This window comes from Alternaria metachromatica, assembly GCF_023757995.1.
Source record: "Alternaria metachromatica strain BMP 0045 chromosome Unknown scaffold_19, whole genome shotgun sequence".
In the NCBI taxonomy this organism is placed as follows: Eukaryota; Fungi; Ascomycota; class Dothideomycetes; order Pleosporales; family Pleosporaceae; genus Alternaria; species Alternaria metachromatica.
In genome coordinates this window covers 107,816-132,113 of record NW_026055510.1, presented here as the reverse complement: position 1 = coordinate 132,113, position 24,298 = coordinate 107,816, and the positions used below count along the sequence as shown (strand labels likewise).

Below are 24,298 nucleotides of genomic sequence, written 5' to 3'. Positions count from 1 at the left end.
GGCGAATGAGACAGTGGATGATTCCAACAACGGTCAGCAGCCAGGGGAGGCCCCACTAGCGTACGCCTCATAGTCCCACATGCGAGTCGATCCGGGGTTGGTGTAGGACGAAATCCTTCGAGAAGTCTGGTAATTTGAGGGCGATTCAAAGGAGCATTTACCTCGTCATCCAACGGCCGTGATAAGGCACGGAGCGATCGGTGGTGCTAGGAGCTGGTACGGTGTTTGGCGATCAGATGAGGGTCCCGAGCGCCGGAGGTATCTCCAAGCGGCGACTATGGACCACCAACGTAAGGATCAGCTGTAGTCTTCGGATGCGCAGATGTGCGCGCGGCGCAATCTGCAGCAGCAGGATTGCAGGTTTATATGCATTTTGTAGATGAGTTGAGATGAGCCTATAATGCTTAGGCCGAGTCATGGTCTTGCTTTCCCCCGCAGCCGCGATCGCTTGGCGACCGACAGCACCTGCAGACTCCGGCCTGCGAAGGGTCCTCCGATCATCAGCCAACACATCAAATCTTTGCGACGAGCGACATGGCGTTAAAGCAGTGCAGCATGTGCGATCGCACATTCACCAAGTGTACGTGATTGCCGAACGCGTGTAGAAAGTGTACTGACCCCGATTCCAGTAGAGCACGTGAAGCGGCACGAGCGGTCCCGTTCGTCCATCTCAAACCTCCATCATCAGCTGTGAGCTAAACACCATCTCAGACACACGAGAGCGCCCCTATGAGTGCCCGACATGCAAAAAGCACTTCTCGCGCAGGTGAGGCCCCCAATGAAAAACCTCCGTACTAGCGTCCAACCTCTTCATATAGCGATGTCCTGTTTCGGCACTGCAAAGGCCATGCGCAGAATGCGATGAACCGGATGAAGAGTAATGAACAAAACACCAACGACCAGCAAGAATTCCGCCACAACTCCATGGACGAGAATCAAACATCACGACCATCTGCCTCACGGAACGTAAACGGCCCGACTCCAGCAGCAACACCATTGATCCGCGAAGACTCCAACTTCTCGCCTATGTCCAGGAGGAGAGAGTCGCAAATACCGCAGATCAATGTGAATAACCACTACAATGCGCATCTATCACCTCCCACGGATGGCCGTCATTCTTCATCGCGGTTACAACCGCCGTCACCCGGTGAGGACCGGATCGAAGCGCTGATCAACGCGGCCCAACATCTGGAGCCTGGAGCAGACACACCCTGGCGGTCGCCATCGCCTATGATTATTGCGCGTGCCGAGAATGTCCAGATGTCAAATCGAAATCCCCATGAGAGCATGGGTCCACCTATCGACCCAGCTATGGAAGCGCTCTCGTTCTCGCCAGCCGGGCATGTCTCAAGTTTGGACCAGTGGGCTTTCGAACTCGTTCAAAGCAACAACCCAGTCCCCAATCGCACTCCTGCAGATGCGTTACAAACTTGGCTGTTTCCGCTCGAGGGCGATATGAACACTCCCCAAGGATCGCATCACCTCGGCGTGGAAGGCTTCTTCGAGCACGGAGCATTCCAAGCACTCCCAGAAAATCAGGCCAGTCCATCGGGCAGCAGTGTCTCAATAGCAAGCAGAGTGCCGCGAGAGCGATTCCAGCGAGTCCAAAGTTGTTGGCCCTCCCGGAATCGCAAATCCTCCCGGCTTATGCCCGATCTGTGGCAGAACCTTGTAGCGTGTGAATGTACCAACATACTGTCGGAGGTCGGCTCTGGAGCTATGGAGACGCCTATGAGTGAAAGGGAGCGGCGGAACTCGCGATGGGGATTGGATGAGGAGTGCAGAGGCAGACTTCAGAGCGCCTTGCACAACTTACCGGCATCTAATCCACCAAGATCCGAATCATATGGCGACACTGCATCTTCGAGCGGGGATGCCGCAGGAAGTCCGAGCATCGAAGGTGTACAATTCCCCCCCGCCGAGATCTTGGACATCGCTCTAGAGATGTATCTCTACTACTTCCACCCAACCCTTCCGATTATCCACATTCCGACGTTCTCTGCAAAGAATGCGCCACGGCCATTACTACTTTGCATGTGTCTCATCGGCCTGAGTATTCTTGGTACCGCAGGTGCAGCCAAGTTTGTCACTCGCACATTCCCGGTAAGCAATGCGATAGCTGTACATCTCACATATACTGACCCTTGACAAGGCTGTGTTACAACTCGCGTTGGCCGAGCTACAGACCCTTCCAACAACAGATCATCCGCCACATCGGCAGATGCGGATCATTGCCACTAGCTTGCTAGCCTTGAATCTAGCGTCTATCACCGGAGTAGGTAGTAATCATCGATCATGCAAGTCATGAGCTAATGTTCATTTAGCGGAAAAGTCGTATTGCGCAAGCTGAGAAGATGTATGCAGAGCTTATCGGGGTATGTGACCGCTTGTACCACGCTTTCGAACGTGACTGACTCTCTTAGTTTGCGCAAAGCCAAGGTCTCTTCTCTGCCAATGAAGGCGTGAAGATAGATCCTCTCTTGGATGAGATGATCGATATCGACTCAAAGTGGAAGGCTTGGTCAAAGGTCGAATGCACTAAACGCATCATCTTTGGTCTTATCGAAGCAGACTGCTGGTGGGCAGGCTACCTCTCGACAGCACCGATGATTCGCCCCGAGACAGTCCAGATTCTGCCGCCCTCAGATTACTCGCTCTACCACGTCAACAGTGCGGCGAAGTGGTTCCATCTCGTACAGCGAGGGGCGAGAATCCACTCGCAGAGGATAACACCATCGTTCCATCCGACCCCAGGCCTCAAGCTCGACGCATCAAGCTTCCGATCATTACTAACTCTCCTCTTACTACGCATCTACGAGAGCAATGACAGGCTTGCTCCCGCGACAGGAAACCAGAAGCAGCTCGAGCCTTGGCGGATATATGCCGAAGATGCGCGGAGTCGAGATATCCTTCCCTTGCTGGTGAATCTCTCCGGCTCTTCAATCGACGCACTTCGTACTGCGGATCTGAACTCCGCCGTCCTCTGGCACGCCTCCTGTATGGTCCTTGGAGCAAACATACGCTACTTCGAACTCGCAGCAGGACGCTCCGGTCCCGAACCTGCCGTCAACGCTCTGGAAGACATTTCAATGTGGTGCCAAACACCAAGCGCGAGAAGGAGCGTGTTACACGCCGCGCACATCTATAAGTTACTCTTCGACCGTAAAGTCAGCGACATCGTCAACCCTCACAGCGTGGTAGCGCTCTTCCACGCCGCCCTCGTCCTTGGCCTGTATATCTTCGCTCTCCCACCAACCGACAACAGGCCCATGAGCGACTCTTGCATTGAGCTTCTCGATCTCGTAGACTGGATCTCCGTCGGCCAACTCGGTTTCATCGATACCCCACAATCGCCCATAGGATTCGGGGACGCCACTCAAGTCGTCAACTTCATACACCGCGGCGGCAGCTTCAGCATAACGGGAATCGCACTGGAAGGAGGGTATCTTGCTGCTCGCCGTACTCTGCTACATTGTTCGGATCTAATGGAGGGCATGGGCCGGTGGAAGAGCAGGACGTTCAGCCAAATACTACATATCATGAGCGACGATTTGACCGATTACGACGGTCGCGGCAACGACGATGGGGATGACGAGGTAGATGGCGAAGGGGAAGAGGGCGAAAGGAATTCCCGGTGACGGTTAGCGTCCTCTTCTCAGCAGTGCCTTTCAATTACTCAATTGCAAGGCCTGTGGGGAAGAGGATGATGGAGATGACCGAAAACAAGATCTATTGATGGTCTTTGATTGTGATCACAGCTAGTTCGGGACGCTTCAACAGCGTGGTATAGAACAGTACGGAGGGTTTGTTGGTCCTGGAAGGTGTATACGATTTGCATTGGGTGGCGTTGAGTCGCATAGTAACGGTGTTGCACAGCGACAGGCAGAGTTAGGATGCGGATCCGAGGTCTCGAAAAGCAAAGTGTTTCTCATGGCCATCTACTTAATATATTATACTTCATTCCAATCATGCAGCGCGCAATCCCCTCCTAGTGGTCCCCTTCTCTGGAAACACAGTCATAGTGTTGCACTGGAGCCCAGTCCCACTCTAGACCTTTAGCCCAGTCAGCTTCTCGATGAGCGTATCAAATGCTTTGCTACTGCAGTCAACGATTGATGCAGCAGTAGCCCAGAAGATAGCCGCTGGTATCATGCTGATGACAGTGATGAAAGTAGGGTATCGTGGGAGACCGGCGAGCTGCTGCTGTTCTGGATCAGATGTACTATCTGACTCCTCAACATCGGCGTCATTCTCCTCGTCCTGCTCGACAAGCAAGTTTGGTCGACGTGGTGAAGGTAGTCTGGACTGCGGGCGTTGTAGGTCGATCCAATCTTCCATCTCGGAGTCCACGGTATCAGATGCGCTATGGAGAAAGAGGGCTTTGTCACTGGCTTTCGCAGGAGCTCCGCACATGATCAAGTCGCCAGCTGATCCGCCCTCCATGACAGTCTCTATCGGTGCAAGATCCAAGTCCCTGAATTGATCTAGATTTGCCAACTCCCTTTGCTCCGCTTCCTCCTCTTCCACTCTAGCCTCCCGTGCTAGATCGACAATTTCTGTCGGCGAAGAGGCACTGCGGCGGCTCTTGTGCGGCGTGCTGTCTTTTACTCGGCGAGAATCAAAGTAACTGGGAGCGTTCGTCAAAGGCGCGACTGGTGTAGTAGCCGAAGGCGCAAAGTCGACGTGTCTCCCGTTGGGAGTTTGAACGACCGCACGGGCAGGAGAAGGGAAGGCAATGAACGAGGTTGACACTGGTAGTGCATCTTCAGACGCACGGCGGACGTTGCGAGGTGAGATGCGCGCTCGAGGTCGGTCGCTGTAGGCTTCAAGGGACTGTTACATATTCAGCATACGTCGATTAAGCTCTCCATGGTGGGTACTCACATCAAGCGCACTGGTGGCCGCCTGTTCTTCTTCCACTGGGTGCATCCCAATATCTTCTTGTAGATTCTTGAGATCACTGTTTCCATCGATAGCTAACGCCTGGCTTGACACACCGTGGTTTAGCGCGTCGGTGTCAAAGACACCGTCTGTTGCAGCAATCGCTGATGCGCATTCCTGCTGTCGACATTGCTCCTTCAAGTCTTTTTCGATCGAAGCGCGACGAAGCTGCAGCTTGCTAGGCTCATCAGGTGTGGGCTTATCGTGGGCATAGAACCTGCTAAAGTCCTGGTCAGCTACCGGCGGTGTTGTCTTGCCAGGAAGGTTCATAACATCCTCGATCGTATCCCCATCTTTCTGTCTGCCTGTACCGAAAGCATCCTCTTCATCGCTCAAATCCATACTGTCATCTTCATCCTCGTAGCCTCCCTCTCGTTCATCGCCAGAATCGAACACCTTCTCCTTCTGGGCGACTCGCTCTTCCGCGAGGCTACCGGTAGGTGTCGCAGTGAGATTGAGCTTCCTTGCGGGTGTGTCGTCAAAGTATGACGTTGCGGAGAGAGGTGAAGGGCTGCGTACGTCACGGAGAATCTTTTGGAGGGTGCGACAATCGGCTGGGGAAAAGTTGGAACCCCGTGAGTTGGTGGGTGTTGATCGTGAGCTCATATTGTCGTCGCCTTGCAGAGATTGGCTATCGTCTAATGAGGCTGGTCGGGGTGGTGTCGAAGGCATCACGGTCGGCGGTGGCTGCGGATCATCTTGGGTCTTGTTGTTTGGTGACGACATGACAAACACGTGGAGTGAGATTCTATCTTGTTGTGGTAGTCGCGATCAAGATGGGAGGCGACGGCGAGGTAGGAACGAGGCGGGGGGTAGAAGAGCACTGGTCTAAGTGGACACGACAAACAACGAACAAGCGCGATAACGAAACTAGGACAGGGCAAGCACGTCTGAACAAAGTTGGGATGAGTGACAACAGGCGCACGTGACAGCCCAACCAGCATGTCTATAGCTTAACACCTTCCTCACCAACACGCACACCCCTCAATACATATCCATCCCTCCTAGCTTCAGCCGCTTCTCTCGAGATCGTCTCCTTAGTCTCCTCACTGCGCGGCTTCCATCTCACCACGTACGGCTTCGCCATCGTCGTGCTTCCGACAGCATCAAACGCTTCATCGCTGGTATCTACCTGCACTTCATTTCCATGTGGATCTAGCGGCGGCAAGATGTCGAAAGCCCATAACAGCTTGGCTAGCACGATGAACATACTATTCTCGGCTAGATGCACGCCCGAGCAGATCCTACGGCCCGCACCAAAAGCCCAGTGATCGCGGCTTGCAGCTGGTCCGGCTGCATAGTGTCCACTTCCATGAGGGTGGTTTAGATAGCGCTCGGGCTTGAAGCTATGAGGGTCCTCGAACACGTTGGAGTCGTAGTGTATCGGGTATTGTTGTAGACATACGACTGACTTGGCAGGTATGTGGATGCCTTTGTAGGTTATAGGCGCAGTCGTGTAATGTGGTGTACCGATGTTAGTGACGGGGCGTAAGCGTAGAGTCTCTTTGACGATGGCACGGATAAAGGGCAGTCCCGGTTCGTCTTCAAATGTTGGTGACCGAGAAGGTGGAATGACACCTCTGATTTCGTCGATTGCTCTCTGTCGTGCGTCCGGGTTCGCGTTGAGGTAGAGAATAGCAGTGTTGAGTGCCGCGGATGTTGTCTCACTGCCCGCTTCGATCATGCTACCAGCTAAGAACGCCGCCTGCAGTTCACTGATACCCTGCTTCTCGTAATCGCTCTCGATGACTATAGGCGTAAGGGGTCAGGATATATGCAACATGAAGTTCTCATAGCGATATCACTTACATTGCTTGACGAAGCATTCCGGGGCCTGCTTGGTCTCCATCTGAGTCTTGAGTGTACTCCAGAAAGACATCCACAAATTGGCTTGTTTGTCAAAGTAAGGTTTGACCGCCTTACGCCACCATTGTAGTTGCGGTGGAAGCTTGCCGAGAAACGGAAGCGTGTCTGCTAGGTACGTCCCTGGTTTTGCGATCGTGGAAAAGTCGTTCATTATGTCGTAGATACCGTGCACTTCGTCGCAATCCTGTTACATGTCAGCATTGACATTCTCATTTGTTCAAAAGCGCTACTCACCCATTCTGGAATACGTCTCCCATACGTGCTAGTCATGATGACGCTCACAGTGTATCTTCGAATGGCCTTGTAGCTAACTCCATTCCCTTGCGCTGCATCTGCACCCTTCAGTATCTCTTCAAGCAACATCTTCGCCTCAAAATCCTGACTGGGCTTGAACGTCGCACTGACAGCAGGTGTCAAAAGCTTATGACTGATGCCTCTCAGCTTCCGCCATTCCGGTCCGTATTCCATAAACAGGAATCGCATGCCACCACCAAGTGCATCACCAGATACCGGCAACGGCGTTCGAGAGCTTGTATGGGCAGATTGTTTATCCAGAATCTCCTTGCATGCTTCGGGAGAACAAATCATGTACCAGTCGTTCCAGCCCAAACGGATTTTGTAGACTTCGCCGTACTCGCGAGCCCACGCGGTGATTTGCTGGTGCGGTTGCTGGCCCAATTGATGTGCATTCCCAAGAACCGGAAGACCAGCAGGACCTGGCGCGGCCTTCGTGCCAGTTGGCGGTCTGTTGCTGTATCGCCTGTACAGTAGAAAGATCCAAATGGAGAATAGGAGGAAAGTGATGGTATACATGTGGGGCTGCGTGGGGACGATACCGCTCAAGGAGTGTTCAGAAGGAAACTTGAACAGAAGTATCTAGATCGGAGTGAGTAGTACGTCTAGCAACCGCCTATTTTAATGATCAGACATGCGCGAACATGCCCATAGTATATCAACGTATCGCGAAGCGCAGAGTGCTTGATGCACCATCATGCAGGTTCCCCACATGTTCGGATGGATGAATCCTACCTAGGTACCCTTTGCATACGTAAAGCGGGAGAGGGGAATGCGGAGTAAGTCCTGGAGCCATGCTGGTGAGCTTGTTTAGACGTGTACGTTACTCCAACTTCCGACGTATTCGGTCCGTGTACAAGAGACTTCGAGTTTGGTGTTGGGGAAGGTCCCAAGGTCTCGTAGCGCGTACTTCCAAAATTGCGCGCCGACGCAAGCTCGGCCGATATCCGTCGCGTCGTCCTCACCACCAACTTTGGAAGGACAGGTCGCGTACTGCTAACTTTGTCTGCACACTACCTCCATTGCGATGACATGCGCAGAATGATTAGATTGTCTCAGGTAATCAGAGTGCGCGATGGAGGCCGAGCGACCCTGGATCCGGAATTCTGGCAGTCATTTAGTCAGCCGTCCCTGTCGGCTCTTCGTAGCCACCGAGCGCATCCATCGTTCCTCCAGGCAGCCAGAGAATCGTGATTTAGGCGCACAACAAGCTCACGGGGCGCGTCATAGAGTCCATTCAGCTCTACGTATAAAAGCTTGCGCGTATAATCTCATAACTGACATCGTAGGATATGCTTACTCGCTTCACAGCTCGCACGCCTTTGCGCTTCCTCACATCCAGCCTGTATCTGTCGAGTCTGCGCCCGTCGAACCTCCAACCGCTGAACGTCCCGAACACATTACCGCGCACGATGTCCACCTCTACCTTCTCGCTCGACCCTGCCATCTTCAACAAGACACTATACAGAAAGATAACAGACATCTGGTTCCCTGGCGTCGACACCAGCGGCAAGGAGTTTGACATGAGCATCGCAAAGCGCTGGTTCGCAGGCAGTCCAGAAGAGCGACTTGCCCTCGACGGCCAATGTAGGGATGTCTGCGGCAAAGCCCTTGAAGCTATTGGCCCAGAGAAGTTCCCAGAAGCGAATGCGCAACCTTTCCTAGACGAGATTGTGCGTGTCGCGGAGGAAGAGAACAAGGCAGATGGCGCGACAGGAGAAGACGCTGCGTGGACAGCACTCAGCTTCGCACTCCTGTTAGACCAGATGCCGCGGAATATCTACCGCACAGACGAAGGGCTGCGTCTGGTGTATGGGCATTACGATCGCATGGGCCATGCGCTCGTTCGCAACCTCCTCTCACCCGCATCGCCAATTGGCCGCCCCGACAAACATCCTGCGCTCCGTTTCTCTGCCGCGCACAGGACCTGGTTCTACATGCCACTCATGCATTCCGAAGACCTGTCCGCCCACGATCTCGCCGGCGAAATAATAGCGGAGTTCGCGCAAGAACTCGAGGGGTTGGACGGGTACAATGGCACGAAGATGTTGATTGAGAACTACCAGAAAGCTGCGAAGGAACACAGGGATCCAGTGGAGCGGTTTGGTAGGTATCCGCATCGAAATGCTGCCTTGGGTAGGACCAGTACAGAGGAGGAGAGGAGGTTCATGGAGGAAGGCGGCGCAACATTTGGGGTTGCGCAGAATCAGAAGGGTGACACTGCGAAGTCAAATGGAACGTAGATAACCTAGTAGATGCTGAATTATTGCTATCCTCGTCATGGCCTCCCAATGTGTGTGTATGCGTGTTCAAAAGTTTTCCAGATTGATGTGCTAGTAGTGCAACACAGACGCAATACTACAGTCTCTCCCCCGGTCCGGGTGCCTGGCGTAAATTTCAACCCTTTTTTAGCTAATAAAAGAGCGCAGCAAGAGTAAAGTAGATATCTTTGTAAAGAATAAACCTCTTAAATAAGGCTCTATTTACTAGCATTTCTTCTTAATAAGGGTAACGCAATGCTAGCAAAGTGCGTAGTAGCTAGCAACAAGAGATTTAACAAATTACAACTCCTAAAATCGCTAAGACGCAGTAGGCACCTGAACTAGGGGGGAGACTGTAGATTGTAACCGCAATGCAAGTATTCTTCCTGTCACGAGATAGAGTATCACATCGTTGCGCACAAAACATATGAAGTCTTGACGCGCTATCGTACAACCAAGTTGATTTGCTTGACAGGAGCATGTATATCTGTAGACCCTTCAATGTGAATATCTCAATAACCTACCTAATCATGCAAAAAGAGGTTCTGCTGCCAATCCTGGTCTCTCTGACCCCGCCAGGGCCTCTAGAAGCGCAAAAAGATGGGTCTTACCGCGACTCGAACGCGGGGCCTCTCGCAAGCTATGCTTGGGTTTGCAAGCGTCCGAAGACGCTTTCCCTAAGCGAGAATCATACCACTAGCTGTTGTGTGTTAGAAGTTGTTTGAATAGAATTGAATGCTTGGTACTTACACCATAAGACCATTTTGCTGTTGCAGCTGTTGATGGAGAGACCAGGAATTGGTAATTACATATCGTAATTGCACACAATCTAGCACATCTTGTAGCCCCGCCCTTCATTGACAACCTGTGTTAATAATGAAGTAATTGGTTGAGTCATGGTGAAGCTACGGCTCAGTGTTGGGCGGCTGAAGTCCGCATATGTGGGGACCACAACACGAACACGAACGATGGAGGGGTAATATGACTAGCTTACGATGGTACAAACGATGCACACTGATAGTTTCAGAGTAATCTGACCATTGGTCGTTGAGATAGTCGGAAGCTCAAGTAACTCAGGGGGTAAGCTTGACGTGGTACCTTTATACACAATCCGCCTTTTGCCACGCCAAACAAGCAGCACACTAAGTTCAATCAACGATGCGTACAACAAGATATACAATAGCCTGGAGATTTACAGGATAATTTCAAAACAATTTCACATGCCAAAAATGTCCCGGGGCGTACACAGTTTCTTATTAATAATCACCAGTGAAAATAGAGGTAATGCAAGGAGATTCTAACTACGATTGTCGCGGCGGATGCGCTATCGCAAGGGTCGCTGCATCCTCGCCTCGACATCATGGACGCGCTCCTCGGAATCTTGGAAGCGCGCGTACCTTCCAGCACCTCCGTCTACGCCGCATCAACGTCGCAACATCAACCTCCGATGGCGACCACGGCTTTACCTCCACCTTTGCACACGCTGGAAAAGTCATAATCCACCATGGTGCGGTTGCTGGTTCCTGAAGGTGAGTTGCGCGACCAGATGTAGCTCCAGTATCCTAACATAACCCAGGCGAGAGTCAGCATGCCATCACCGGGAGACCACCTGGCGCAATCGCTACACAACGCGACCTTATCGCATCGCCATGGAGATCTTCAATTGCCGCTGCAGCCGTTACTGGCGGCTTCGCGCTTGTTGGCCGCTCACGACCCGGTGTGTTTCTCAAGTCCGCCGCCTTGATCGGTGCCGTAGACCTCACATTCACCGCATCGGGAATATATGGGCGACATGAACTGCACCGGGGCGTCTTCAAGATGGAAGGGATACAGCCCAAGCCGGGCAAGCTATGGGAACGGACAAAGCACTGGACGTGGGAAGATGCGACACTTGGGGGAGGAGTGGTGGGCGCATTTTTGGCACTGAACCCGCGTGCTCTACCCGGCGTCTACGGCTTCGCGCGATTCTTCGGAGCAGCTACAGTTGGGTGTGCGCTCGGATACAAGGCCGGACAGTTCTACATCGTTCGCCTGCCCCCACAACTCCTACAACTCTATGACCTGACGATAAAAGCGAACCGTCAAAAAGAGTATGAGAAGTTGCAGGAGAACGAAAAGGCCAAATCGTCCCTTTCTCGAATCGGCAAACTTGCGCTCTGGTTTCACACGTCTCAGACGATGACTATTCTTCGGAGCCCCCTACAACTTGGCGGTATTGGAGGCATGGGAGGATTTGGCGGTAGTCCTGGTGGTCAGCAGTCACCGCATGGTAGCCCGCTACATGCATTGAAGGCCGAGATGGACAAAGAGACTGTCTTCCAGACCGAGTTCAAGGAGGGTGAACTTGCAGGACCCGATGTAGAGAACGGCTACCGCGCGTACAAGGACAACCTCAAGTCAAGAGATGCAAGCAAAATACAAGACTGGTTGGAGCAAGTTCGGGAGCTCAAGAACAAGATTGGTTCAGAATGGCAATACGTCTGGGGATACCTTGGGCAGAAAGAACACGAGTTCTATCAGCATGCAGAGGAAGACGGGGAGAAGGATCTGCTCCGACGGGAAATCCAGCTGCTGAACAACATGGCTGCTGATATAGTTACCCGATGTGCAATCCTCGAGTACCACGAACGCGATGCCCTGAAGCAACTACGGCAAATCGAGCAAACAGGATCAAGCGTCGTGTCCGATGCAACATCCCAATCCATCACGACGCCGTACGAATTTCCACACGATTCAGCCGAGCTTGCTCAGAGCAACCACCGTGGCCCACGCATCGCCACCGAGCGAATCCGCACGACCTGGTCAAGACAAAAAGAGCTGTTGCGACACTTCGACCACGCTGCCGCCCGTGCCAGTGAGATATCCGAGGCCGATAGCGGTTTTCACGTCGCTGAGCACCTAAAGCGTCTGAAAGAGGATGCTGAACAGATGCGGAAGAACGTAGAAGCCACTGGGCGTTTGCTGCGACGGTTTGAGGATCGGATTCGTGAGGCTGATGAGGAGGCGAAAGAAAAGCCTCGCCAAAGCGGAGTTGATTCGGATAGTGAGCAGAGACCTACTTGACATGGATTTTTGTCGCGACTGGGTATACTCTGCCTTTGCCATGAGCCAACTCGTTGAAGCCAGGCGTTATAGTCTCCCCGGTTGAACACATGCAACGACTGATATCATGAGACTATTGGTCTGTAGGTATGCATGCCTTGCTTGAATACGGCGAGTAATGAACTAGCAATCACGTCGCGAAGTCAGCCCGATGGCTCGAATACATCCGCGAACATACATAGCTACAATAACACAACAAGCCGCGTGAGCTGCGATACCTAGGCAGTAATGATGCTTCATACCCGAATCTGTGGCGTTGTCTGTGTATTGTCCTGTCGGTGTCGGTAAGACACTGGAAGGGGCTACCTCTATTGGAAGCGACGCAGTCCATCCCTGGGGTGCATCAATCAGGTCGAAGCAATTTGGAAATTACTTTCGTAGTGAGCTTCCCTGTATATGGTAAACTATTAAAAAGATTCAGACGGCCAGATTCCACCTTGGCCGCATACAAACTATGACTCAACTTTCTCATAGAGCACGAAATACCATACAAAGCTCCTTGGATGTATATAGTGCATGTGCATCAGCATTGCTCAATGTCGCTGTGGGTAAGAGACGGCGATGGATGACGTAACCATTCGGAACTCGACGCGGAAATCTCTCGCCGCCGCACTTCTAGAAGACTCACTCCGACCACGAAACTCACCACCGCATCGCGTCTCCTAATCATCATCCCATACACCTCCTAATACCTCAATAATGCGATCCATACGTTCATCTGCAGCGCGCAGAATCCGCGCATCTCTTACCGAAACCATCACCACTTCGCCATTCCGCACGCGACCAAGCGCAACACCGTGCATGCTCTGCGCACATCGCATACCGCCCCAGACGATATCACGCCGATTTCAATCTTCATCTTCTAGCTCGAATAAAGTCGAAAAGCCATTCGAGACACAACAATCCTCCACAGCGCAATCATCGCAGGTCCCACAAACACACTACGCCTTCTTCCCCAACTCCTTGCCATCTGGCCCGCCCCCAAATGGCCCCTTCGCCATCGACCTCTCCGCTCTCAAGAAGGAATTCCTCCAACTACAAGCCCGCGCCCACCCCGATCTACATCCACAAGCCGACAAGAAACGCGCCGAAGCCCTCTCATCACGCATCAACGAGGCCTACAAAACACTCCAGAACCCGCTTCTAAGAGCGCAATACCTGCTATCGTTGCGCGGAATAGAAGTAGCAGAAGATGAGACAGCGAAGGTAGAAGACCCGGAGCTGTTGATGGAGGTCTTGGACGCCAGAGAGAGCATAGAAGAGGCAGAGAGCGAAGAAGATCTGGTGGAGATGCGGGAGCGGAATGAAGAGAGGATAGCGGAGAGTACGCAGATAATCGACGAGGCATTTAAGAGGGACGATTTAGAGGCTGCGAAGAGCGAGGCGGTCAAGCTGAGGTATTGGGTCAATATCAAAGAGAGCATTGAGAATTGGGAGAAAGGGGCGCCGGTTGTGCTGCAGCATTAGGTGGTGTGGTGGAAGATTGAGAGGCTCTTGTACGATACTACGACTCGAAATGCCGAAAGAATACAACAATCCACTGGGGTTTCCATCTCTTCTAAACAGGAACAGTAATGGGGTTCATAACCCCCGCACCCCCATCAACCCTCAACTCCGCGCCCGTAATATAACTGCTAAACCCACTCGCCAGGAACCCCACCGTCCTACCCACCTCCTCCGGCCTACCCGCCCTCTCCAGCCCAATCGTCCTCTTCTGACTCTCCTCTCCCTGCAGCGCAGCAGGCGGAAACTGACCCTGCGCCATCTCTTTAACACCGCAATCCTTCAGATCAACACCAACATCAATCTGCCCAGCCGTGATGGCATTGATACGCACACCCGTCCCCTTGAGCACCAAAACGCCAGAGCGCACCACACCAAGCGCAGCATGCGACGCCATAGTAAAAGCAGGCGCCCAGCACCCACCATACGTCCCCGCAACACTAGTCACAACAATAATACTCCCATACGGAACATCCTTCGGCGCAGCATTAGGATAACTCCCTTTCGGCGTCGTCTTCTGCATAGCAGCCGGCGCGTACTTGAGCGCGAAGAAAGCCGGCATGGCGTTCGTGTCAAACGCGGCGTACAGATCTTTTGGGCCTGTTTGGTTGATGGACGGCGGACCGAGTAGGCCGGTAGAAGACGTCCAGACATCAAGCCGGCCCCAGGAGTTTAGCACGTCGTCGATGAGGGCGAGGGTGTCTTCTTCGGAGTTTATCTTGTAGGGGTAGCCGATTACTTTTGTGTTGGGGTATTGTGCGTTTATTGAGTCGGCGAGTTCGGCGTAGGGTTCGGAGGGGAGGGAGGAGCAGGCGTATATGCATGCTGCGCCGTGGGCTGGGAGGAGTGTTAGCAGAAACCGAAAGTTGTGGTTTGGGGTTTGATATGTACCGGCGAGTTCAGCGACGATTGCTTTTCCTACGGGTTGTGTTGCGCCTGTTACTACGCATACGAAGCCATACTATATTACATCGCAATGTTAGCCAATGTTGCGCTTCGTCTCCCAGGATGACGACCACTTACCAATTTCCCATCTGCTCTATACGGCGAAAAATGCTCCGAATCAGTGATACCAGCCTCCCTAACACCAGCCCCGTTCGTGTTGTTGGCCATGGGTGCAGGTATCCACGAGGTATTTCAGTAAATTCGCAATGAACACAGGTCAATGTAGAAAAGACACGCGCAACAGCGCGTCTATAGGACATCACATCATTGTTAGCTGTTGATTGACAGCTGCTTGCTTGGGCAGGAGGTGTTATGTCAGTGTACATATCCACGGGGCGCGGAGATGCGGAATAGGCGTGCGATTGTTGGACGGGTGGGCAGCTTATCGGCATCTTATCGGGCTGCATGGTGGCTTCCGCGGGGCTCTCGTGGGGCAGGGACAAAGTCAGGGTAGCTTCATTTACGGACAGCTCCAATGAGTATACGCATGATGGAGATGCAATTGTGAGGAAGATTTTAAGATGTGCATTTGTGAGCTTTGAAGCTCTGTTGTATAGATTCACCACCTGGTTCTGACGGCCAGTCACCATCATACTCGTACACCTCCCGCCAACGCCCTTCAAGATGCTCAAACCCCTGGTATCTGCCTCACAATGCCGCCAATGCCTGCTTCCCATGAAACACCCTATGCCGTCTTCGCTTTATCATCTTCCTGGTTCTGCCTCAACTTTTCCCTCGGTGGCAGCACGTCGGGCCCAAAGCTGAGCGGCAGCAACTCGCCCATCGTCCTCACAATCCACTTTCCTTCTTTGTTAAACATAAAGATTGGTGTCTCCAGTGTAAGGAACTCGCGCAAGAATTGTCTGCACATTCCGCATGGCGAGCAGAAGTCGTCGATGTCGGTTGTAACACCAACGGCCTTGAAGCTTCCGATGCGATGGCCTGCGATGACAGCGGTACCCATGGCGACACGCTCAGCGCATGTTCCAACGGGGTAGGCAGCGTTTTCTACGTTTGCGCCGATTATAGTGTGGGCTGCGGATGTGTCGGTTGCGGAGGAGGTGGTCAGGAGGAGGGATGCGCCGACGCGGAAGAGGGAGTATGGGCCTAATCAAGCAGTCTGTTAGTACCGATCTCCGTCCAAGAATCATGCGCTGCATCATAGAAGCCCGGAAAACATACAGTAAGCCCTCGCCCTCGCATCAAAGCACTGCTCGCCCAAAACCTGCAGCTCCTGCGCCGAAACGCCATGGATCAACCCATCTTTCTCGGTCACAGCTTCACCAGGGCTGAACTTTGGTACGGCGGTTGTTGACATGGTGGGAAAAGGAAAGGAAGGAAGAGAAGAGTGCGACGCGACGCGGGGAGCATTTGGGGAAATTGGATGACGCCAGCCGAGGTTTGCCAGTGGGGCGCTGAGCTATGGCGACAAAGGAAGGTTCGGCCACCTCCGATGCATTACGGAAGACACAAACGTCGTTCAAAGTGCTGACTGTTGTCAGATAACAAATATGCCAGCGTATGGTACGAGGGTTGGGGTTCTGCTGACGATAGCAAACCTCGTGTTGCGGCGGCCCTACCCCGACCCATACCTAGGTAGGTGGCTACGGTCGTCATCAAAGCTATCGCAATCATACCGAATACCAAAGTGCCATCTCAATGACCAGCCCGGATCATGGCCAGGCCCTAGTCCCAGTCAAAGGCTGTATTGTTGGCGACAGCCATTTCCTACAGCTCGGTTGGTTGCTGTCCTGCATCACAAATAAGTGCACCATCCCTAACATTCGCGCGGAGCAACAGGACATTATATTGAACAGCATACATAGGTTTGAACACTAAGCTAGAAAAAAAAGGTAACAGGAGCGATGTTTCCAAATGCGTTCCAGAACGTGTTCAAACCACTCCACTTTCTTTGTCTCACTCTCTTTGTTAACCCGTTTCTGGGATCAAGTTGTCGTACCCAAACAAATTTGCATTCGTCCCAACTCCAACATTCAAACACTGTAAGGAAAACAATTTTCTATCCTCCATATTCCCGAGCAAGCCACCTGGGATTCGCAACTCCTACCCAACCTACGCGCGATCGCTGCCTCAGTTGTGACTCTACTGTCAAGTTCTACTTCCGGCTATTGGCTTTGGTGAACCAGGCATCTTCTTCCTTTTTCTTTGCATCATCAGCCTGCTTCTTCTGATCTTGTCGCTGCTTGTGTTCCTCTCGGTCTGCAGCATTGGCTTCTCCTATGCAGTACTTGCATTTACCGCTGGCATAGTAGTCAACGTCGTGTTTGTCACATCGTGCTATGTGCTTTCTGCACCGACCAGTCTGACCGCACCAGCAGTGGTGCGTTACCTTCGAGGTACGTGTGCGTACCATATCTAGGGGCTGAGAGAATTCGGTCGGTTTTTCGATTGAATGCTAGAGTGGGCAGGTATTGTTTCGTGGTGTCTACTCAACGAAGGAGCAGTCTGCCCGCATTAAATATCAATCGGACAAGCTACTGAAGATTGAGTGAAAAGCAGTGTGCTCACTGCTGTCAACAGGTGCTCGTTCCTCGTCTGGCTCACGCACGGAAAGCCTTTAGGGATCAATTGAGTCACAGCAACTACTCTGTGAAAGCTTCTTTCTCGACATTGTTCCTTCACACAACGCTCAAGGAAACTCTTATATCGCCACACTCAGCTCTACCATTATTCTCACTTGTCCGCTAGATCCGAGCAGAGTTAACTCGGACAACTATGTCGGATAACATCAAGTCACCTGGCGTCATGGCTGAGCCTGCACCGGATGCTGAGAATGACGCGGCGTCCGTCGCGAGCTTCGAAAATTCGACCACCTCAACTGAGGAGTTCGAACACGAGCCCTTTGATACCTTCCAGGTTAAGGCGGGGGAGCTATGCGCAAAGCTGTGGCCTCATCTCTCCAAAGATGCCTTCACAATCACACGAATGGATGGCGGATCCTATAACCGCGTCCTCGGCATTCAGATTGACGGCTCTCGGCGACAGGCGGGATGGCTTATGCGTCAAGCACAAACAATTCTTCGCACGATATGCCCTGGTGTAATCCGTAAGTCAGAGATTCGAGATTACGTCCTGCGTATACCACGTATGGAGCATGCGTGGGTTGAACATGAGGTCTCGATCCTCAAGTTTCTTGCGGTGACAAGCCTTCCGGTACCTAGGATCAAGACCTTCAGCCTCTCGGCGGAGAACCCAGTCGGTAGCCCATACATGATTCAGCCACGTCTTCTGGGAAAGTCTGTGGTTGAAGTCTTTGATGAGCTGAACACACAACAACGTGTTTCATTCGCAAAAGATTTAGGGTGCGCACTAAAGGAGATGGGCAAGATTCAATCCCCGTCTCCCGGTACACTGAATCCTGACACCATACTCGCCGGATCATCAGATACCCAGCTTCTCCGCTTACAATGCCCACCACGAAACGCATTTCGCGTTTCCGCAGACTTACCGGTACCATCTACGCCTCAGACTGTGTACGAATTCTTCATGTCACAGTTCGCTCGTCAGCGCGCATACGATCTAACCCTTCACCGCGACTACCTCAACCCATGGAAACCCTTTGAGGCCATCATCAAACATCTACATACAATGGGTTACCTCAAAGACAACATCTACGCACTAACACACATGGACCTGGAGCCCCGGAACATGCTCCTCCATGTCACATCACCCACAACTGCCTCTTTATCCGCCATTCTCGACTGGGATGAGACCGTTTTCGCCCCCGCTTTCACAAACTGCCGGCCGCCATTCTGGCTTTGGGATTCCGAAGACGATGACGCCGAAGATATGGATGAAGCTGACGCTCAAATCACGCCAAATGACGCTGATCGCGCGGCCGTGAAGAAAGCGTTTGAGGAAGGTGCTGGTGAGGAGTATTGCAAGTGGGCCTATACGAAGGAGTATAGGCTGGCGCGAGATATCGCCAAGTTGTCTATTACGGGCTTTTTCTCGGACATGGACTTTGATGTCGCTGAGAAGGTTATCAAGGAGTGGAATGAAATGTTCCCACACTTGAAGGTGTGTAAAATATCTGACTACCATGAGGAGGAATAGAGTCGTAAGGTGCGATGCTATTGCAATAATGGTATAGGGAACATTCCAAGAAACACTTCAATGACATGGCACATATATTATATTGTGCTCAGTAGCTTTCAAGCACATACCCTTCTTTCGTTGGCATACTATTGGAAGGTGCCACCCGCAACTCGTTCTAATCTATCTCATCTCTGTTATCCTCATAGATTTCGCTAACAAGGTCTATAATATCAGTGCATCTAAGTAGCATGTCTATTCGCTTCAACATGTACTGCCGCATCGGATTGTCTTCTTCTAGAATATATAATGCACTTGATGCGGTGCAAAACGACCGGGAACCCACTCAACATGCTTTCCATAGGGAATGGCTTGACTGCTGCAAACAGTAATATGCACTAGCATCCATCGTCGCACTATAGTACATGGATCATCACCTCGAGCCGCGAATCCCTTCGCAGATCAAAAGTAACTTCTTCGTTGACCCTGAAACAGTGAGGGATCGTGATTTGCAGTGAGACATGCCACCACCCAACCACGTGCCAACATACCTAGATAGTCTGGTATCTCTAGACAAGCCACATCCACTGTTGATCACAGCCTACGCGCATCTCCGCCGTCCATCACGAATGCTGATCAAACATCAGACCAAAAGCCATCGTATCTGATGCATATCAAGGTTGCAAGCGGCTCGATGCAAGTCCGCCGCTAGCTTAGCCTCAACACTAAAGTTGGGGTAGATCTGGGGAAAGCGCGCGTGGCGCTGCGGAGTGTCTCCGGCTGGATATCGATGGCAGTTACAGTTAGGAGACGGCCCGCACGCTGGTTGGTCGCTTAAAGACATGCTGGGAAAATGGCGCACAAGTGGCGGGGCCTATGCTGGAGCTGGACTATGAGCTATATTCGTTTCGGCGGAATGAGTCCGATAGACATGAAGATGGAGGTTGAAGACAGGTGGAATGCAAGAGGAGGCACAGCAAGTGGTGATGTAGATGAAGTTATAGTAGTATCATAATTCATAGATGATTGGATATATACAATGCTGCGCTATCAAGCGAAAATCAAACAGCTAGTCGGGTATTTACAAGTGTGGTAGGGAATCTCTCATAACTCTTCGTAAGCTCCGTGGAGTAGATGCTTAGACAACAGTCTTCTCAGGGTACTCGGTGTAGGTAGCGCTCCTCTTGCGGGAAGCATCAGCCTCGATATCGGTAAGGCTGGCACGGCGGTTGTCGGCGTGCATGTCCTGGACGTCCTGGAAGGAGATGGAAGGAACGAAGCCGGGAGACTTCCAGGCCTGGGAGCACTTGCCGTAGAGCTCGTCGACCTGCTCGAGGGAAAGACCCTTGGTCTCGTAGATCATGGCCCAGACGAAGAAGATGCAGATGAAGCAGCATCCGCCCCAGACGAAGAAGACCTTGGCGCCCATGTTGGCGTTGCCGGGTCCGTCGTTGACCATGTAGGGGGTGGCGTATCCGATGGCAAAGTTGAGGAGCCAGTTGGATGCAGTTGTCATGGAGAGCGACTTGGCGCGGACCTTGAGAGGGAAGATCTCACCAGTCACAACCCATGCGACAGGTCCCCATGAGCAGGCGAAGAAGAAGATGTAGATGCAGACGAATGCGATCAAGGCCTGCTGGGCAGCCTGGTTGTCAATACCAGCAACGGTTCCGGTGATCGCGACAATGAACTGACACACTGCCATACCAACGGCGCCGAAGAGGAGAAGGTTGCGGCGACCCCACTTCTCAACAAGGTATAGACCGGGGAAGGTGGAGGCAACGTTGACGCAGGAAGTAATCATGGTGACGACGAAGGGGTTGCTGATGCCCGAGTTCTGGAAGAAGGATGTTCCGTAGTAGAAGATGAAGTTGACACCAGTGAGTTGCTGGAGAGACTGGAGGGCGCAACCAGTGAAAAGGCGCTTGCCCAAGTTACCACGGAAGCAGTCGAGGTAGGTGGCCTTGCCAAGAGACATCTCATACTCGTGGTTGGCAGTGATCTCAGCCAACTCCTCAACAAGAGCCGGGTCGTCAACGTTGAGGCGGCGAAGGGTAGAAAGAGACTTGGCAGCCTTTTCTGGGCGGCCCTTCTTGATGAACCAGCGAGGAGTCTCAGGAAGCCAGATGCAGCCGGTGAAGAGGATGATAGCCCAAGCGAATTGAACAGCGATAGGGATACGGTAGGAGCCAGTGTCGGTCCTGTCCTTGGTGGAGTTGTTGACGATAGCAGCGAGGAGAAGACCGATGGTGATAGCAAGCTGGTAGCAACCGACAATGGTACCACGAATCCACTTGGGAGCAGTCTCGGATTGATAGAGCGGGATGGTGGCACTGATCATACCAACACCGTAGCCAGCGAAGAAACGTCCGGCAACGAACATGGGGATGGCAGTGGCGACGGTCTGAAGAATGACACCGACGCAGAAGACGATGTTGCTGACAACAAGTCCGAGGCGGCGACCGAGGAAATCAGCAGTGGGTGCTGCGGTGAGAGCACCGAAGAAGGTACCGGCAGAGAGGATAGAGACGATCAAGGAGGTCTGCTCGGCGGTGACATCGAGCATGTGGTCCTTCTTGTTGACGTAGCCAGTGCTGAAAAGCTGTCGCCAGTGGTGCATTCCAAGAATGCCACCAATGGTACCAGTATCATAACTATACTTGTTAGTAGAACTCTTGAAGAGGGATCGAGTTTGCATACCCGAACAAAACACCACCAAAGGCAACGAACAGGCCGACCAAGATGGCGGGCGCGGTCGAGCCAGCTACGCCCTCAGGCTTCTTCAGCATCAGACCCATGATTGGCGACTGTCTGTGAAAGTAAAATGGGTGTGGAAGGAAGACTCAAGTCCAGAGAGATGGTTGAGTACTCGGATGAGGATGACTATCACTCCAAGGCGGGCTGCCCATCTTTAAGTACATTTGGGGAACTGTTCACCGAGCCTGGGGATCTCCATGGGCAGCTGTCTAGTCTGGAGACTGGAAGCATGGGGTCAGCGCGCTAGTCCCGCGGCTGGCCAGCAGGCTAGCGACAGTAGGTCCGAAGCGACTGGGGTAGCTTAGTGGGTGGTCTTAGCCATGATGGTGTTGGAGCTAGAGCAGACCAGACGCTGACCACTAGCACGTCGCTGGCCTGTGGATGCCATAGCGTTCAAATCATCGTGAGCCAATTCTAGTAGATTTGGAAATCATGGAGCCGAGATTCAGTTAGCGCAACGTTATCCAGCGGTCCCACGTTCGTGTTGCTGGAAAACGATGGCAAAAATCGTCGGGTTACGTGACACACACGGTCAGTCTGCTGGCACACGCACCCAACAGTGAGATGACAGTCGCGTGCCGGGGCGAAGACGGGGCGTAGGAGCAGCTAGCTGATAGGACACTAGATGGTAAGCGTCGCCTTTAGCCGTCATGACCTGTCAAGTCGGGTTCATGTAAGCCATGAACCACTGACCTCATTCTGCGGGGATGCATCTTGGTATGCAGGCAGACACCGTTCATCGCCTCTGCTTGATAGACGTGGTTGCGTAGCAAACCATCAACGGATGTTTGTCTGTCGGTGATCATCGGACGGGCACAGCGCATCACTCAACGAATGCGTGATGTTTCACTGGACAATACGATCACCAATTGGTAACGCGTATGCAGACAAGCCTTTCCATGCGCGATTGCTTAGACACACGGCATCCAACTGTTTGTAGTATGGTGGTAGAAGGATTCTGGAATATCGCGACTCCGGTGCTCGGTGTTGCTAACATTGGCCGAAGAGCTGGTACCAGCGCGTAGTCTGTGGGATAACAAGCGCATATCGAAGAGGTGGGGAGATGAGTAGCGTGCAGGATTTTGCTTCTGGCCGCGCCAAAGTCGCAGAAAGACCCCAGGGTAAACGGGGTGCATTAGTTCCCATGCCCTCCGTGAGGCTCAACAAGCATGCTAGAGCACGATAGCGTGGTCTCGGCCAACCAGATGGGGCGGCTACTGTAGCCTCGAACCATGCACCCAGCGCTTGGTCGAACTGTCGGGAGGATTTTCTTGGCCTAACCGATGTAGGGCTGGCAGTCCGGTAGTGTTTAGCTGCGCAATGCATCTGGAGGCAAAGATCTCGTATGCATGGAGTCTGGCAGCAACTCCGCTCAATAATCGGGGTCCACTCGAGACGTGCTCTTGGAACAGAACACGGCTGGTCATGTGGTCTGGATACCGAGATCCACCAAGGCGGCTCCGATATGGCGTGTCTGGAGAGAATCGCGGCAGGGAGAGTTGGTAAAGTCGGAGTTGCCTCCACTATGCATGGGGCGCGTCACACCAGCGTGACTCCCCGTGGAGTACGAGTTTCATGGGGATCACGAGACTCGATATTCAGCTGTCTCGTGACATTTGTGCCAGGATGATGGCGATTTTGCAGAGATGACGGGTTTGTGCCAAATTCGCAGGTCAGGTCAAGCTCGTCGGATGCCCGTTCAAGCTCGCGAGCCAAGACGGCTTGGCCGAGGCACGCTGGCGCCAGGCCGGATAGTCGCTTCCTCCGATCCGAGAAGTCGGAGGCACTGACCCGTAGTGTTCTCGGTACGAGCATGTCATGACACGGTGTCTTTAATGGGACACTCTCTCGTAGTCCTTAATCGATGGCTGGATCACAACGTCTCAATCGAAAGTGATCTTATCGTAAGGGTCTCATGCGCCTCCTCATAACCCTGGAGACATGACGACAGCATCTGCAGGCTGCGCAGTGCGAACATCAATGCGGGGGATCGACGCAAGCCACAATGTTCCCGCCACTGTCTGCGAGGTCACGAGAGACACGACATCAGCTGAAGGGCATGCGCACGCAGCACCAGGTCTACCACGGAACACAGTACGCGCTTGACATGTGAATGAAGAGCCCTGCCTCCGATCTAAGAATGGATACATTCAATGCGCATTTACCCTCGCAAGCGAATGCGACTTTTCCTCGTCATTAGCAGAAAGCAATGATGGCCAGGCAAGCGACGTCCCTCGACCTGGCACCAATCTCATTTGCTCTTGGAGCTCTCCACTACCACCGTATCATTTCAAGCTCAATGTGATACTCTGCAATGGAGGAAGATTACGTCGACTTTTGAGACGTGTTCGGTACTTACAGGAGGGTTACAAGGAGTCCGAGGACCCAACACTTGATTCAAGCTCTAATCCAGGAAATGTCATGGTATCTCGTTCTAGCAAACATCAAGTTGATGCAGAACCCTGAGTAAGTCATAGAAAGAGAAAGGTGCTCACGGTCAACAGAAGCAAGTCGCACCTTCCTCGCCAACCAGCCAATGACAACACAGCCCAACGCGTCTTCTCTTCCCCACC

The 24,298-nt window shown here is 52.6% G+C and overlaps 10 protein-coding genes across 10 annotated transcripts; 5 read left to right on the top strand and 5 right to left on the bottom strand.

Moving 5' to 3' along the window:
* Positions 1 to 870: 870 nt before the first annotated feature.
* J4E83_007530 (uncharacterized protein) lies at positions 871 to 3,638 on the top strand (the record flags this gene model as incomplete). The annotated part of the gene is made up of 4 exons (XM_049334434.1): positions 871 to 2,103; positions 2,153 to 2,275; positions 2,325 to 2,375; positions 2,424 to 3,638. 4 exons carry the CDS (start codon positions 871 to 873, stop codon positions 3,636 to 3,638), a joined length of 2,622 nt encoding a protein of 873 aa, XP_049186320.1.
* A 409-nt stretch (positions 3,639 to 4,047) lies between these two features.
* Positions 4,048 to 5,547, bottom strand: J4E83_007529 (uncharacterized protein; the record flags this gene model as incomplete). Its single annotated transcript, XM_049334433.1, has 2 exons — positions 4,048 to 4,833; positions 4,885 to 5,547. The coding sequence occupies 2 exons, from the start codon at positions 5,545 to 5,547 to the stop codon at positions 4,048 to 4,050; spliced, it is 1,449 nt and encodes a 482-aa protein (XP_049186319.1).
* A 340-nt stretch (positions 5,548 to 5,887) lies between these two features.
* J4E83_007528 (uncharacterized protein) lies at positions 5,888 to 7,620 on the bottom strand (the record flags this gene model as incomplete). Its single annotated transcript, XM_049334432.1, has 3 exons — positions 5,888 to 6,690; positions 6,751 to 6,991; positions 7,042 to 7,620. The coding sequence occupies 3 exons, from the start codon at positions 7,618 to 7,620 to the stop codon at positions 5,888 to 5,890; spliced, it is 1,623 nt and encodes a 540-aa protein (XP_049186318.1).
* Positions 7,621 to 8,513: 893 nt separating this feature from the next.
* Positions 8,514 to 9,344, top strand: J4E83_007527 (uncharacterized protein; the record flags this gene model as incomplete). The annotated part of the gene is made up of 1 exon (XM_049334431.1): positions 8,514 to 9,344. One exon carries the CDS (start codon positions 8,514 to 8,516, stop codon positions 9,342 to 9,344), a length of 831 nt encoding a protein of 276 aa, XP_049186317.1.
* Positions 9,345 to 10,866: 1,522 nt separating this feature from the next.
* Positions 10,867 to 12,425, top strand: J4E83_007526 (uncharacterized protein; the record flags this gene model as incomplete). The annotated part of the gene is made up of 2 exons (XM_049334430.1): positions 10,867 to 10,891; positions 10,939 to 12,425. 2 exons carry the CDS (start codon positions 10,867 to 10,869, stop codon positions 12,423 to 12,425), a joined length of 1,512 nt encoding a protein of 503 aa, XP_049186316.1.
* Positions 12,426 to 13,163: 738 nt separating this feature from the next.
* Positions 13,164 to 13,931, top strand: J4E83_007525 (uncharacterized protein; the record flags this gene model as incomplete). Its single annotated transcript, XM_049334429.1, has 1 exon — positions 13,164 to 13,931. The coding sequence occupies one exon, from the start codon at positions 13,164 to 13,166 to the stop codon at positions 13,929 to 13,931; it is 768 nt and encodes a 255-aa protein (XP_049186315.1).
* Positions 13,932 to 14,022: 91 nt separating this feature from the next.
* Positions 14,023 to 15,080, bottom strand: J4E83_007524 (uncharacterized protein; the record flags this gene model as incomplete). Its single annotated transcript, XM_049334428.1, has 3 exons — positions 14,023 to 14,804; positions 14,859 to 14,928; positions 14,991 to 15,080. The coding sequence occupies 3 exons, from the start codon at positions 15,078 to 15,080 to the stop codon at positions 14,023 to 14,025; spliced, it is 942 nt and encodes a 313-aa protein (XP_049186314.1).
* A 517-nt stretch (positions 15,081 to 15,597) lies between these two features.
* Positions 15,598 to 16,230, bottom strand: J4E83_007523 (uncharacterized protein; the record flags this gene model as incomplete). Its single annotated transcript, XM_049334427.1, has 2 exons — positions 15,598 to 16,019; positions 16,095 to 16,230. 2 exons carry the CDS (start codon positions 16,228 to 16,230, stop codon positions 15,598 to 15,600), a joined length of 558 nt encoding a protein of 185 aa, XP_049186313.1.
* Positions 16,231 to 17,648: 1,418 nt separating this feature from the next.
* On the top strand, positions 17,649 to 18,989 carry J4E83_007522 (uncharacterized protein; the record flags this gene model as incomplete). The annotated part of the gene is made up of 1 exon (XM_049334426.1): positions 17,649 to 18,989. The coding sequence occupies one exon, from the start codon at positions 17,649 to 17,651 to the stop codon at positions 18,987 to 18,989; it is 1,341 nt and encodes a 446-aa protein (XP_049186312.1).
* Positions 18,990 to 20,106: 1,117 nt separating this feature from the next.
* J4E83_007521 (uncharacterized protein) lies at positions 20,107 to 21,766 on the bottom strand (the record flags this gene model as incomplete). The annotated part of the gene is made up of 2 exons (XM_049334425.1): positions 20,107 to 21,622; positions 21,669 to 21,766. 2 exons carry the CDS (start codon positions 21,764 to 21,766, stop codon positions 20,107 to 20,109), a joined length of 1,614 nt encoding a protein of 537 aa, XP_049186311.1.
* Between the last annotated feature and the right edge of the window lie 2,532 nt (positions 21,767 to 24,298).